The 14,628-nt window shown below is 41.0% G+C and overlaps 2 protein-coding genes across 2 annotated transcripts; one reads left to right on the top strand and one right to left on the bottom strand.

Annotated features, from left to right (window-relative positions):
- The first annotated feature begins 69 nt into the window (after positions 1-69).
- Positions 70-5,235, top strand: LOC119652665 (V-type proton ATPase subunit F-like). The gene is made up of 4 exons (XM_038056931.1): positions 70-275; positions 4,657-4,738; positions 4,802-5,022; positions 5,076-5,235. Exons 1-4 carry the CDS (start codon positions 162-164, stop codon positions 5,097-5,099), a joined length of 441 nt encoding a protein of 146 aa, XP_037912859.1. The 5' UTR covers positions 70-161; the 3' UTR covers positions 5,100-5,235.
- Positions 5,236-5,570: 335 nt separating this feature from the next.
- LOC119652664 (DNA replication licensing factor Mcm5) lies at positions 5,571-14,154 on the bottom strand. Its single transcript, XM_038056930.1, has 5 exons — positions 13,899-14,154; positions 13,415-13,843; positions 12,659-13,340; positions 5,852-6,667; positions 5,571-5,758 (listed from the first exon to the last, which is right to left on the bottom strand). Exons 1-5 carry the CDS (start codon positions 14,051-14,053, stop codon positions 5,642-5,644), a joined length of 2,199 nt encoding a protein of 732 aa, XP_037912858.1. The 5' UTR covers positions 14,054-14,154; the 3' UTR covers positions 5,571-5,641.
- Between the last annotated feature and the right edge of the window lie 474 nt (positions 14,155-14,628).

Below are 14,628 nucleotides of genomic sequence, written 5' to 3' on the forward strand. Positions count from 1 at the left end.
CAATAATGGAAAGGCAAAATAACTGGTTGCTGGAAATTTGCGACACGTTACAACCATGGTGACCTTTGCATCGAGAGAGGTCACTTTGACAATTTAATAAACTAAACACATCGTACAAGTCTAAATTGAAAGTGCTTCTAAAAACTAAACAAAAAAACAGGATGTCAGAAGCGGACTACGATCAAATTGTCCTATCAGAAGCAGGGGGTCTCAACATTGATATACGCCGCAATTTATATACGGATGGATATCTTATAGGATTGATTGCAGAAGAAGTATGTCGTTAAATTATATTACCTTACAAATATCTGCCCAGTATTTATTTGAACGTAGCTGTAACAGGCAGGGTATTCTCCAATGGACAGGCAGGCCGCAAAGAGCTTTTCAAAAACAGAAATCAACAACGAGAGTTGACAATACCTCCAATAAATTATAAAGCACTATCGGATGCTCTACATTTTGAAGCAGAACAAAAATCAGCCAAAAAATAACAAAATCGATTTGGCGACGTCTCCCCTGTGTATGTCTACAAACACAGACCAACTCAGAAGAAATAATATCAAAAAGACAGACGACAAAAATATTGTTGCCAAAGTGCCTATGTCTCCATGGAATTGCGGCCTTTGATGCAACTGATTCTAGATTCAACTCGTTAAACCACGGCTTTTCATAGAATTCTTGTAATATGTTACCAAAAGGTCATTCTTTTAGATGAAAAAATTACTTGTAGCTCTCTTTCCAGTCCTAATGAGTTTTTCAATTTGTGTCAGCATGTCTGTTGCCAAAAGGGCTGCACTAGTCAGTTTTATCTTCAACACTTTGACCGTTAGACTTGAAATCAGTGCCATTGAAGATATTCATAATTTAATAATAACAATCGTTGGTGAAAGAATCTAATTGGATCTGGGCCTTAAAGCGTGTTAGAGCACACTACAGGACTACGGCACCCTGTTGGAGGTACTCATTCACAGTTGAGTTGACTGACATCCGGCTACCACTGAGTTTTGTGCCGTAACCTTCCGCTGCGTCCTTATCCCATGGTAAGTCATAAACTGTATATGCTGCATATTCACAACCACGAACATGTGCAATGATTTCTCAACATCATACAATTCCGAACAGTGCGCTGAGAGTTGAATCTCCTGTGTTTAATCTTCTTGCTACCAAACCATCCGAACCCAGAATTGAGTTTAGGAATTCCTCCTAGTCCGAAATTTAGACTCTCAGCCAGGCCTGACTGGAAGCAGGTGAAAAAATAGTGGCTCACTCGGCCCTGGAATAGAAATTCCGATGAAAAAAAGTGATAATTGGAAACCCTGCATAATTTTTACCTCGGGCTCAGACCTGGTCTGAGCAATTGATTGAAAACTGCAATCTAGTGGAAATTTATTTTTTCTTGATTACCTCAGTGAACAACAGAACTTCTCAGTATTTTTTACATTTGCTTGCTGAGCCCATATAGAAAAAACTTTATTCTTTGACAATGTTCCATTTCATTTAATAAAGAACCAGCAACTCTCCTACTACAATTGTGTGTGTGTTTGAGCTGGGAGAGAGGCAAAGCCTCTGAGCACTCAAACCTTAGTGGTCCATTGTACTCGATTCCCCCGTCTAACGGAATATCCCGGATTAGTTTATGTATCGCAGGATTTCCGTTAGTGGATGTGATGCTATCTGCTGCAGTTCGAGCACATCGGCACCAAAAATCTGATGTCTGATGTGTCCGTAAGCGGGGCACTCACATAGAAAATACTCCATGGATTCCGCTTCCTCATTACAGAGTGGATACATCTTGGATAATTCCTATTCTGAACATATGCCCAGCTAGTGAATTATGGCCAGTCAGAATGCCCACAATACTTCTGCAAGTCTTCCTGCTTTTCGACAGGATAAACTTTGCAGTATGTTTTGTATGGTTCCGACAGGAAGAGTTTGGTCTGTCTAGCAGCATTAAGGCTACGTCATCTGTCATTATGGAAAGCTTGTTCCCAGTTTTTGATAGCAGCCAATGCTACCGACACCCCAATTGCTGGTTCCGGTCCGGACATGGGGAAGTTGAAGCCTCTTTTGCTAAGGCATCCGAGATTTCATTTCCCTCTACACCACAATGACCAGGTACCCAGAGTAAATGCACCATATTGAATCTGGAAACAGAATTCAATCGGTTTCTACTGATTCTGAACGATTTTTGAAGTGATCAAAGTACTACTCAGCGCCCTCAATGCAGCTTGACTATCGCTACAGATTGCGATGCGCCTGCCCGCTCGTCAGTCATCCAGGTTGCAGCCTTTAGGATCGCATACACTTAAGGCTGAAAGACCGTTGTGTATTGTCCCAAAGGAAAAGCGCACTTCTCGTTTTTATTCGAGAGGTAGACTCCAGCTCCAGAACTATTTTGTCCATGAGCCGTCGGTGTAGAAGACGTCAGTATATCTTGGCACGCATTCTTCTGTTTCGTCCCAGTTTTCTCTCCGTATCAAGATAACATCATATCTTCTACCAAACAGATGTATGGGGATCTGAGAATCGAAAGGCATCGCGGAAACTAGATTCAGTTCTCCCAATGACTTTGTGCCTCCCACATCCATTGTTTTCCCATAGATCTAATCGAATTAGTCTATAAGCCGCTCTCATTGCAGAATAAACAAATCCAAGGACTGCAAATAGAGTAATGCATTCAGAGCTGCGCCGGATGTGGTGCTCATGGCACTTGTGATACCCAGACACACAGTTCTTTGCAGTGTGGCTAGTTTACAGCGAAAACTCTTCTGTTTCACCTTAACCCACCACTCTGCGGATGCATAAGCGAATATCGGCCTAATGATAGCAACATATATCCACAGTACTACCTGAGGCCTAAGTCCCCATGTCGAGGCAAAGGTCCGCCTTCACAGCCCATAAGCTGTGCCAGCTCGTTTCATCTTTATCTCTACATATCTGCTCCAAAGAAGCTTCTTGTCTAGAATAACTCGCAGATATTTCACTTCTTCGGAGAGTTGAAGGGTTGTACCTCTCATCTCTAGAAGGCAAAGGCCATTCAGTTTCCTCCGTTTTGTGAATAATAACATTGTGGTTTTATTTGGATTTGCTGAAAGTCCATGTCTGAGACGCCAACTATCAATCAAATCAACGGCGCGTTGTGTATTTCTACACACCATTCCGAGCTCTCGACCAACAGCCAGTACAGCCACGTCGTATAAGCTTGAACGTGTATTGGCAGATTTTGTAGTTCGCGTAGTAGTGAGTTGATCAGCATACTTCACAGAAGTGGTGATAGCACACCTCCTTGAGGGCAACCTTTCGTCGCTTCCGTTGTTAAGTAGCGATCAACACCCACTTCAGCACACAACAATTTCTGCGTTAGCACCATGCTCTCTGGCGGCATCACAAAGCTTTTGGAAGGACGTACAGTCAAAAGTCCCTTCAATGTATTCATACTTAAGTCTGGTACCCTTGTTCTGAATGTTAATGATTGGCCTCTTCTTGCACTCATTAGGAAAGATCTCAGATTTTCGGTTGTTACGAATGATTGGCGGAAGTTAGCTCTGTAGAGATGGAATGGAAAAGTTCCGCAGAGAGACTGTCAAGGTCTACGACTTTGTTTCATTTTAGAGCGTGATTTAACTTTGGAGAACCAGTCCGTATCCGCAGGTGATGGTGGCTAGCCATATAACCCACAAAAGGTTTAAATTCACCGATTCAGAATCGTGGCGAAGTGCTCCTTTCACCTCTTCAACCACACATCATCGCGGATGAGAAGTCCATCGACGAAAGACTTACGATTATCTGCAAGCTCTTTCGTAATGCGGTATTTGGTAGCGAAATTATTGCTATTTGCTTCCCTCACCCACGTAATGGTGATATTCCCTCAACAGTTCTCGTACTTTTTCACAGTAACGAAGTTGCGGTTTGCCACTCGCAATCATCTCAGCCCTTACGTTCATTGATCCGCCTCCATGTTCGTGCAGTCAGTCAGGTCTTGTAATGTAGTTTTAGGGAGTGACTGACCAATCCACTCGCACTAGGGACAAAAGCACTTCTGATGGTAGCCGGGCGGGGCGGGCAGGTTGTTTAGGGTTCTTGTCATTTTTGCGGCAAGAAAGTTTTCACATCGCTGGACAACATCCAACTCTAGGTGGGCACTGTGAACATCGTACTATAACCTGCATATTTTTCTCGCTGGTCGGCTCGTCTTGATCGATTGCACCATATTGCTCAGTCAAAGGCCTGAACTGCAGTTTGTATAAGAATTCAAAATATGGAAAACTCGGCGGTAAATGTAACTACGGATTCAGATTTCCAGGATTTAAGCAACGATACCTGGACCACACTTTCCAAGGAAGTTCATTTAACCCTCTTATCAACTTTTTAGGGGATTAATTCCGCCCGAAGTAGTAATGTTTGATTAAAGCATTTTTTTTTCAAGACAAATATCGAATTCGAGCCATTTGCGAAGATTTGAACGTTCGCCTTCATCTCGTGATCACAATTCGTATTCACTGCAAACTTTCAAAACATACCTTCAAAGATATCCCAAAATTAAGACTGCCCCTTTATGAACTTCAACAGTAAATTTTCTTTTTAATTTTACGGAGTCAACTGTTGAAGTGAACATAATGTACGAAATTCAATTCATCATATTCAATATTACCACAGGATGCCTGCGTTGGATTCTTACTCGCTGGTATTGGACAATGCCGGAAAATCGGAGATGAAAATTTCTTCCCGGTAAATGAAAGTACGCAACCTATAAAAACTCCTTCACAAGTAATGAACTCAAAATCCAACCGTTTTATTGCAGAAACAAATACCAAAGATATTCTAGACTTTTTCGAGAAGCTTCGTCACCGAAAAGATATTGCAATCATTCTTATCGAAAGTCACATTGCCCGCAAAATCCAAGTCCACACCGTCGATATAAAATCTACTTATTATAAAAATTCGCTACCGATAATGCTAGAAATCCCATCAAAAGGAATGCCATTTAAGGTAGAGGAAGATAAATTCGTAGCCAGAGCAATGGTAATGGCAATTGCAAGGTAGAGTGTACTTTTACTAACTTTCTGTTAATTTAGGCGCTCGCTGGAGATACATCATGATCCAATATCAATAAGTGGGCAAAACTTCTGCATCCAATTCATACCTAAGAAATAACGTCAGATATTACACTGGTTTCCAATAAATTTGACATTTAACTATATTTAATAAAATGTATTTTAACTGAAAAGTTTCCAAATAAAAACAATTTAAGAAAAAAAAACATTTTTCAAAGTAATAACATTTGTGATAATAGCGAACGAATGAACGAAAAACAACTAATACCTTGTTGCTAATCCCAATCCAAAATCCCGTAATCACTAAGAATCATTCAGAAAATTTCGTGATCATTTCACCCATCACTTTAACTGACCAGCGTAATGACAGAACGGCAAATATATACCCATTATTGGATTCTCTTTCGATTACTTGTAACAAGGTCGCTCAACACGTTTGACAAATTTAGCCACTCAGCTCAGTCACGGAAGTTATAGCGTGCTGACGAAAGTTTAGAACAGAAAATATTCTACTGCTTATACTTGTACTATGTTTTGGTTTTATTTTAGAAAAAACGGAGATTAAGACTTAAAATTAACATACAAATCTAAGATAATCTATAAAGCATCTTCCTTTGCATGCGATGCTGCAGTTCACCCCGTCGAATCATTGTGTGAATAACCTTGAGAACAGCACGTTCTTGGTATTTTTGTCGTACAAAGTCCTTTAAAAGTAGAAATAATAAAAAATAAAAATAAAATATATTCAAAAAGATACAAAACAATAAATCTGATATCAGTTTCATAAACCAGCTTACCTGTATGATATTCTGTTCAGAAACCTGTGAACCAATAGCGAATCGACGCTTCAATTGCTTCTCAATACGATTCAATGTCTCTTGATCTTCCTCCGTAGTAAATCCTTCAGCTCCAGCTAAACTTCCGCTACTTGCAGCATCTAAAGTCGACACTTGGAACAATCTGAGAGCTTCATCAACGTGCTTTTCTGTAGCAAACGGTTGCAACTCCATTTTAGCCAAAGATTCTGAAATTCGAATGATAGCCTCCAACTGACGCACTGTAATCGGAATAGATAATCGCTTATCGGCAGCCTTTTCATGCTGGCCAACTCCAGCACGCATCAAGACATAACGACTTTTCAGTTTTTCCCCAGCTTCTTCGCTCAACCGTGGGCCGCATGTTGTTCGGCAGAAGTGAATATACTTTTTGAAAACAGCCAATGGGATTTCAGCTTCTCTTGTGTCCGTTGGTTTGTTGGCATTCAAATGAACATTGATGATATGTTTTGCCAGCGTGATATCTCGATTTTCGTCATGAATATCCTTAACCAAAAATATCATATCAAAACGTGAAAGAATTGTTGGCATGAAATCGATGTTCTCTTCGCCTTTCATGTCGTCCCATCGACCGAAAATTGAGTTCGCTGCAGCCAAAACGGAGCATCGAGTGTTAAGCGTCGTTGTGATGCCAGCTTTTGCAATAGATATTGTTTGCTGTTCCATAGCTTCGTGGATGGCTACACGATCATCTTCACGCATTTTATCGAATTCATCGATGCATACTACGCCCCCATCAGCAAGAACCATGGCGCCACCTTCCATTACAAAATTACGCTATAAGAGAAAGAGATAAATTTTTATTAGATATTTCATGCTCCTTAAAAAATATTCAATAGTACATCTGATTCTTCGTGCCCTCAATATACTCGTATGATTACACCTCGTTAAACAGAGGTAAAAACAGGAGGCATGAAAAAGTACGCAAGGAACATACCACTCCACTTTTTGATGCAGCGAGTTATCTATGTTTTTCACAAGCAAGTTCTCAACCCGGTTATGTCCCTTTTTTGGATCTCTTAATCAATTATCATCGTGGCACTACAGCCCGTCGTCCAATTATCTCGGTCACGTAACCGCGTCCTCCAATCTTGGAAGCCCAATAGTTGCCCAGCGTCCGTATATATTGTGCTCTCGATCTTCCTCACATCATCCATTCATAACCTTTTTAGGCATGCGATCGTCGCTGTTTCGTTGGACATGCTCTGCCCACTGAACGAGTTGTAGTTTAATGAATTTCGAGACCTCTGGCTCATCCATTACGGTCGACAACTACTCGGAAAATTCGCCGAAGGGTTTTCATTTAGTTCCGAGATGAAAGTCTCATTCGCTAGCTGTATCTGTCGCTTGACCTCCTCAATCTCATTAGCGTCCTTTGACAGGCTGCTACCTAGATAAATAAAGATGCCTACGAATTCGATGTTGAGACCCCCACCTTGATGCTCGAATTAGCTGGCGTCCTACTTCTTAATTGCATCATTATTTTCGTTTTGTCCTCATTGATGCGTAATCCAACTTCTTTCGCAGTAGTGTCAAAAGTATGCAGAAGTTCCTCTGCATCGGTTAGTTTTCGAGACATGATATTAATGTCATCTGCGTACGCTAACAATTGTGTCGACTTAATGAGTAGTGTCCAGCTGGTGTTAGTATCCATTACACACAGCCATATTCGTCGGCCGTACTAGTTTCGCTGATATACCAAATTGCAGTATTGAAGTCGACAAAAATTTGGTACACGTCAAAGTTATATTCCGAGCACTTCTGCAGGATTAGTTTAACGGTAAAATGCTTTCGGTTGTGGAGCGACCCGGCCTGAAACTGCCTTGGTACTCACCAAGTATAGGATAGTTCCTACTTTTCTTTGAGACTGTCTATCTTTTGATTGATATCGTTCTTCAATTTCATTATCACCATACTTAATATCGCGTAAGTAATAAACCTAAAGCAGCCGAACAAACACAAGGACAAACCCCAACGTCCATGACGTAATCGGAATGCAAAGGGCACGAGATCGAGAGGTTGAGAGTTAACCAATTCCAGAAACACTATTTCGCTAGACAGTCTCAATTATGCAAAGGCAGAAAGTGTGCAAATCTTTCCTAAAGATGACTTTTTCGGGGTTCCTCATCTAAGGTCTAAAGAAGCCAGGCAGCTGAGTTTGAAGTGCAGACCAGTCTCTTAATCTTCTTGGTAGTGGTATAGCCCCAATTTCCCTCATTTAGATTAAGGAACAATGATCGGAAAAAAGTTCTATTACGGCTTTCCTTCTTAAGGGACAATCAAAATGTCCCTATACAGACCCAAGTTCTTTTACAAAGATTTTCGCCTTATTCGTCTACGTGTCAGGATGCTAAATATTAACAAATCTTCCCTGGTGACAGTTCTGAAGACAGGTCGGCAAATCAGTAATCAAATGATTATTTCACTGAATAACAGTTCGGAGCAATGTTGTATGTCAGCCCTCTGGCCTGGCGAAAATTGAGCGAAGACTTTCAACGCAAGGATGGTACCAAGACAAACCTTAAGAGTAATATAAATCCATGCTTGGACACTTAACATAAAGCACTTATCGGAAGTGGTGAATTTAATGGAGACAACACAACCGTCCCAATACGGAAGGGGGAAAACAGTCCCTCAGGATGTTCAAACTTCAATTCGATGTAACTGTCATCCCATACTATGACGATTTTGCAGCGTAGTTTTGGCAAGCGCCTTAGCGATACAACGTTGCAGTAAGCAAACCGGGTTTGTCTCGAACTGTTGTATTGCCACGCCGCGCAATTACTCATAATGAAACCTAATGGAAAATATCGTCCTCAAAAGTGGGACAAATCAGAAAAATGCGTGAGGGGACATACTGTCTTCTACACTGATAACTCAAAACAGGTTTCTGAGGCAGGAGTTTATCTTTCGTATAGAAACGAGAAGTCGGCTTCTTCCTTCCAACAATATGCAACGGTCTTTCAAATTGAATTAAATGCGATTCTAAAAGCACCCTGGGTTATTGACCAACGATTAAAGCAGAAGTACATCGCATTCTACAGCCATAGTCAAGCTGCACTAAAGGCGTTGAGCCTTCGATCAACTCAAAAATCGGTCAGGAATGCAGAAACCGACTAAATTCTATTTCTAGAAGATTCCAATACTATGCAACTACTCTGGGTGCTTAGTAATTATCATGGAAAATAAAATAAAATCTTGACTGCATCAGACATCAGATTTTTGATGCTAATGTGCTACGGCTGCAGCGGCTAGAACACACTCAAATAGATAAACGAATCCGGGATATTCCATTAAACTGGAGAGTCCAGTACAATGGACCAATACCTCTACCTCATACACACACGACGGCCAACTTCTTCATTTTACATTGTCTTAGGTCAGATTACCTTGATGTCATGACGTAATTATGAATTTTCTATTGCTGTTCCATACAGCACTGCGGGAACATTTGTACAAAACAGCCTCAACTTGAAAATAAAATTGAGACAGCTGTATCTCCAGATTTTAGGCAGAATGACGTAAAAAACATACCATTATTATTGCGTCTGGTGACACCGAGCTCCGCACACTCGAAAGAAACACAAACGCAACAAGGAAGAATGACTGACGGGACATGGCAGAGGGCCTTGTGGTACTCCTGCTGTGACAGTGTATTCCTTGGGTCCCTCATCCGTATCGCACCAATGTGTCCTTTCCGAGATCTTACCTTCAAAGAGCTCAGGGAACTAAAGACACCCGTTTTAGCGAATGACCTTTTTATCCAGTTCCAGTTGACTGGGGAGATGACGCCATCAATATATCATGTAAGTTCCTTGGAGTATTCTCACTTGTTGATCTGAACAGCCTACTTGAGCCTACCTCGAAGGTTCACATATACTTGCCGTTTCTCATAGGAGTCTGGTCTTCCTCTTGCTCCAAAGCTTGCAGACTGTAATTCCGCGATTTCTTCATTCCACCAATATTTTGACCGCCTATTCGCTGTCTCGACATGACAGCATCGCATGCTCTATGCATCTCATCATTTGCTCTACCTTTTCTGAAGCCACACCGCTGGGATTGTGGCCTACCAAAAACAACTCTATGAATGCATCCCCTTTCATTTTTTCACGGACTAGCCCTGATTTCCAGCTATGCGAGAACGCACATTGCCACATAGCCCATATTCCCTCACGAATCCAACCCTGGTCCATGCTTCCCCGGTTCCTTTCTGAGGCTTTATCTCCCATGGAGCCGGCGCCACCCTTTCCACAATTCTAGTCACTTTGTCGGCCTTCCCCTTCTCTAGTGCCTTCTTGCATTTTCGCATCCTGCGAGGATCTAAACGAATCATTCGCTTCCTCTCTTTTCCTTTTCTCAAGCTAACCGCTGTCTGTCAAACACACTTTTCTCAGAAACGGTTACGATTGGCAAAAAATTTTGTGAGGAGATGGGAACTGCAAACGTCTACGCATGTAGTTGATGGCAAGGGGTTCTCATATATGCAAAAGAGGGGTCTCATTTTTTTTTTCGCCAAATATAGCCATGTTGGGTATCAAATGAAAAATTTCAAATAGTATAATACTTTCCGGAGCCAGTCTTGATTTTGACATTTATTGGCAAGGGCGGGGTTGGAAATTGATAATTTCTTCAATGGATCCATTCCCAGAAACTACCCAACCGAAAAATCAGAAAAAAATATGAAGCTGTCTCTATACGGTGTCCAAGCCCCAAAATACACTCCATATCTACCCAAAATAAGTTAGTGATATTATTTTACGATTTTTTTGAGAAATTGACTAGAAACCCTCCTTAAGTTTATCCTAGAGTCACAATCTTATGAGTTCAGTAATTTCGGCTATGGTACTAAGCATCATATCCTCAGGTTTGATCGTACTATTACTGATAAAGTTACAGTAGCTCAAAGTTGTCGTTTCCATGTAAATGTACTGGTACCCAAAATACTAAATATTAATATTACACTAAGGTGAGTAGTCTGCATGTAAATATACATATACATTACAGACTGGAGCAAAGTATGATTAAGTTTTTAGCGAGGGTGAGAGTCAATCCGAAATTTTGGAGCAATTGCACGCACAGTTCGGAGTAAATACCCTATCAATACCAGAGTGTTTGCGTCGCATAAGAACTTTGGAAGACACTAAGCCAAAGAAATGTTTGCGTCGCATAAGAAATTCGGCGTAAGTAGGGAGAATCAGCACCTCAATCGCCGCCCAAGGGAGATTGTTACTGCGGAAAATGGCGGTCAGCAGCAGTGGAGAGCCTTGGTTCTGTTGGTAATTTAGGACAATATTGACCAAGATCTCTATCGATGTTTTCCGAAATATGTCATGGTACGCCGAGACAATATGAAGAATATCATTGGCAACAAGAAGGAATACCAGAAGTATACATTGCACCAAAATGATTGAGTGTTAAAGTTTTTCAGTATAAAAGGGCACAAAGCAGGAACCAGCCTATCGGCAAAGCTTTGATATTTTGCGCGATTATTTTAGCCATGATCTTTCCGACAGCAGCCAAGGTGAGTGGTGTCCATTCAGATTCCAACAGCGGACCAGCGAAAAAATTGCCATTACCTGCAAGTCCTTCAGCGGTTTAGTGCAGGAATTCGAAATCACTATTATTTGCGGTAGCTGCTGCTTCCCTACACAATAGGTTTGCAATGGTACCAAATTTCAAGCACGTTACCAATGCCTTAAGTTCCTTATGGTCATTGACCCGCTCCCAAACTTTCGGAAAAAACATTTCGGGATATGAGCAAATACTTGACTAGCGCCAGGAAAAAGAGTGCTTTGGATTGCAGTCGGACTGTTCAGAACATATTTATATCTTCCGGTCGAAAACATAATCTTCTCACAGCCGAACAAGCGAAAGCGCTCCATGTTGATCTTAGATTATCGCAGATGTCTGCCTCTGTGATTAGGCGAGGAGGCAACACGAAACAGCATCAAATGATGATCTCTTCCCAGAGCCGTGTGAAGAAAAGTTGCCAGCAACCAATTTCAACCGCGAAAACATTCAATGCAATGCTTTGTAAATGACACGAAAATTATTTCAAAATAAAGATGCTCGCCCGATTATAGCAAAATTGGAGGGTTATATGACCAAAATCAAAGCCCAAAGGTGTAAGACTATGCAGTGGCTTCGACGTTTACTGAGTGGAGGGTAAAGCATAATAATCCCAACAATTAATCCAAGCGAATAGCTAGACTGAGAACAAAAACTTCTCAAATAACAGACCTTCCAGCGGCTTTTCGGCACCCGATAGTACAAAAAAAACACTACTGTTTTCTACGGGAGCAGGACAGATTGTTTATTCCAGTTAGGGATTTGTTTACGATGCGTATGTAAAATAACCACAATATCAATATGAAAGATACTGAGATATCAAGTGAAAAAAGAGTAGTGAATAATTGTTTCAAGGATAAGCTGAAATATCACCCCTCAATGAATTCGAATAATAATTTCAACTTTTTGCTTTTAGGGACATCAAACAAAAACCGTGCACAAAGGAATTTTCCAAATCAATTGATCTCTGAATTCACAATCCCTATCTTCATTGACTAACTAAACACGTTCATAATTTCATGGAATCAAATCTTATGAAAACTAGATGGCATTGAAAGGAGTATAAACCTCTCAAGGATTTTGTAGGCAATTGAAGGCAAACAAAAAACCGACAATAATAGCGCATATGTGTGGTTAGCGTCAGAGATGAAGTGTTGAACATTTACATTTTGTGGATTTAAATAGCAAAATTCTACTCACCGAAGCTGGATCACGCATTACAGAAGCCGTTAAACCAGCAGCGCTCGATCCCTTTCCTGATGTGTAAACTGCAATTGGCGCAACTTTCTCCACGAATTTCAATAGCTGTGACTTAGCCGTACCGGGATCTCCCAACAACAAAATATTAATATCACCTCTGCGGTGCAATCCATCGGGCAAGCGTTTCCTCGCCCCTCCAAACAACAAACATACGATAGCCTTCTTTATATCCGTAGAACCGAAAATACTTGGAGCCAAGCTGCTAGCCAGTTTTTCATAGATATTTCCACTGGACGCCATCCTCTTAAACATGTCGATTTCATCGTTTGTAATATTATTGTAGCGTGAAATCGCTCCTACACCTTCTGTATCAACATTGATTCCGACAACTCGCATGTATGGGATCCGGACGCCAACCGTTGCTCGTTCTTTCCCATCACGTTTCGATGGGCGGCCGACGCGTTTAATTGAGTAGATTCCGTGGATGAACACTCTGTTCCCTGGTACAACACGCTCACAAAGGGATCGATCGCAGAATAATTGCATGTGACGGGCGATCTCACCCTGGGGAACAAAGTCAGGAAGCTCCTGTAGCTTGAGGGTTTGGAAATCGACACATTTGCACTTATCAGGCATGATGAAAAAAGGATCGAGAGGACATTTAGGTCGACCTGCTTGCTCCCTGCGATTTAATGAAAGGTGTTGTTCAGCATACATGAAATATGCAGTCAAATATAAGAGCACATCTCAACTTACGTGTTACACTTCCTGGGCAAAGCGTAGCCTTCTAAACCCGGTCCCAAATTTAAGTTCGGGATGACATTACTGCATGACCGACACTGGATAGAAATCTTTGTAGCCTTGCATCGTATTCCCGAAGCAGCTATTACAATTCCAGAAATCTTCACAAGTTTCGAGACGTAATCGGACTTCAAGTCGCGCATATTGGTCGGATTCGCCCCTGAATTCAACAAAATCTGAATGTCCTCGACGTCTTCTTCACCCTCTGGACGAGGAGCAGTGATCTCATCAGCCACTTCACGTGCAGCTTCCTCAAAGATCTGTAAATGTTCCGTGGGCTGTTTGTACAGCTTATCGGCCAGTGTCTCATCGTATCCCGCCAAGTCTTCGATTTCCACTTCCAAGAAGAATTTCTTCTTCAAATAATTGCTCTTCAAAGTATCTCTGAGGATATTTAAAATTAGCTGGACATAAGGCATAGTTCAAAGGGAATCCTCACCTGTATTTGTAGTGAAAATTGTCCTCATTGAATGTCCGTATGAACTCCTTGTACTTTTTCTTAGTGGCTTGCATGTTAAGAACATTTCCATCTTGCTGAGCGTCTCCATTGAAATTATCGGAGAAGAAAACACCGGCTTCGTCAAAACCTTCCATTTTTCACGAAAATTAAACTTTCACGATCAACTACACAAAATTTAAGAACAATTTGCGAACTACACGCTCTGGAACCACAACAGCGATCTTGCGACACTTTGAGTTTGTTTTGGCGGGAAAATATTTGGTTTGAGTGTTGGTTGAACTGGAATTTCATGCACGTCATCGCATAGCAACGCATGGCGATCTTTGCATAATGGAGCGGGAATTATTCAATTAGCTATTATTGTAACAAGACATTTTAAGCGTTATTTGTTGAATGTACTCCAAAAATTAACAATACTAGGAAGTTATAAGTTGATGTGATTCGATGTAAGCCGCTTCCCTGCCCTCTTATGATTTCAATGTTTAGCTTCAAGCTAATAAATTAAGTAAAATTTAACTAACACCGTATGCATTTTTTAAGGGGTTATATTTAGTTAGAATTTTCAAGAAATCGCCTTTTTTATTTGATTGTCGTAATGTACATATATTTAAGTATACACACAAAACATTTCATGCTGATTCGAAGAATATTCTGGAAGTTAGATGGACATTTGTAAAGACGTATCAAAGCGTAAAGTAAACTGCTGGAG

This window comes from Hermetia illucens, chromosome 3 (genome assembly GCF_905115235.1).
Source record: "Hermetia illucens chromosome 3, iHerIll2.2.curated.20191125, whole genome shotgun sequence".
Taxonomy (NCBI): Eukaryota; Metazoa; Arthropoda; class Insecta; order Diptera; family Stratiomyidae; genus Hermetia; species Hermetia illucens.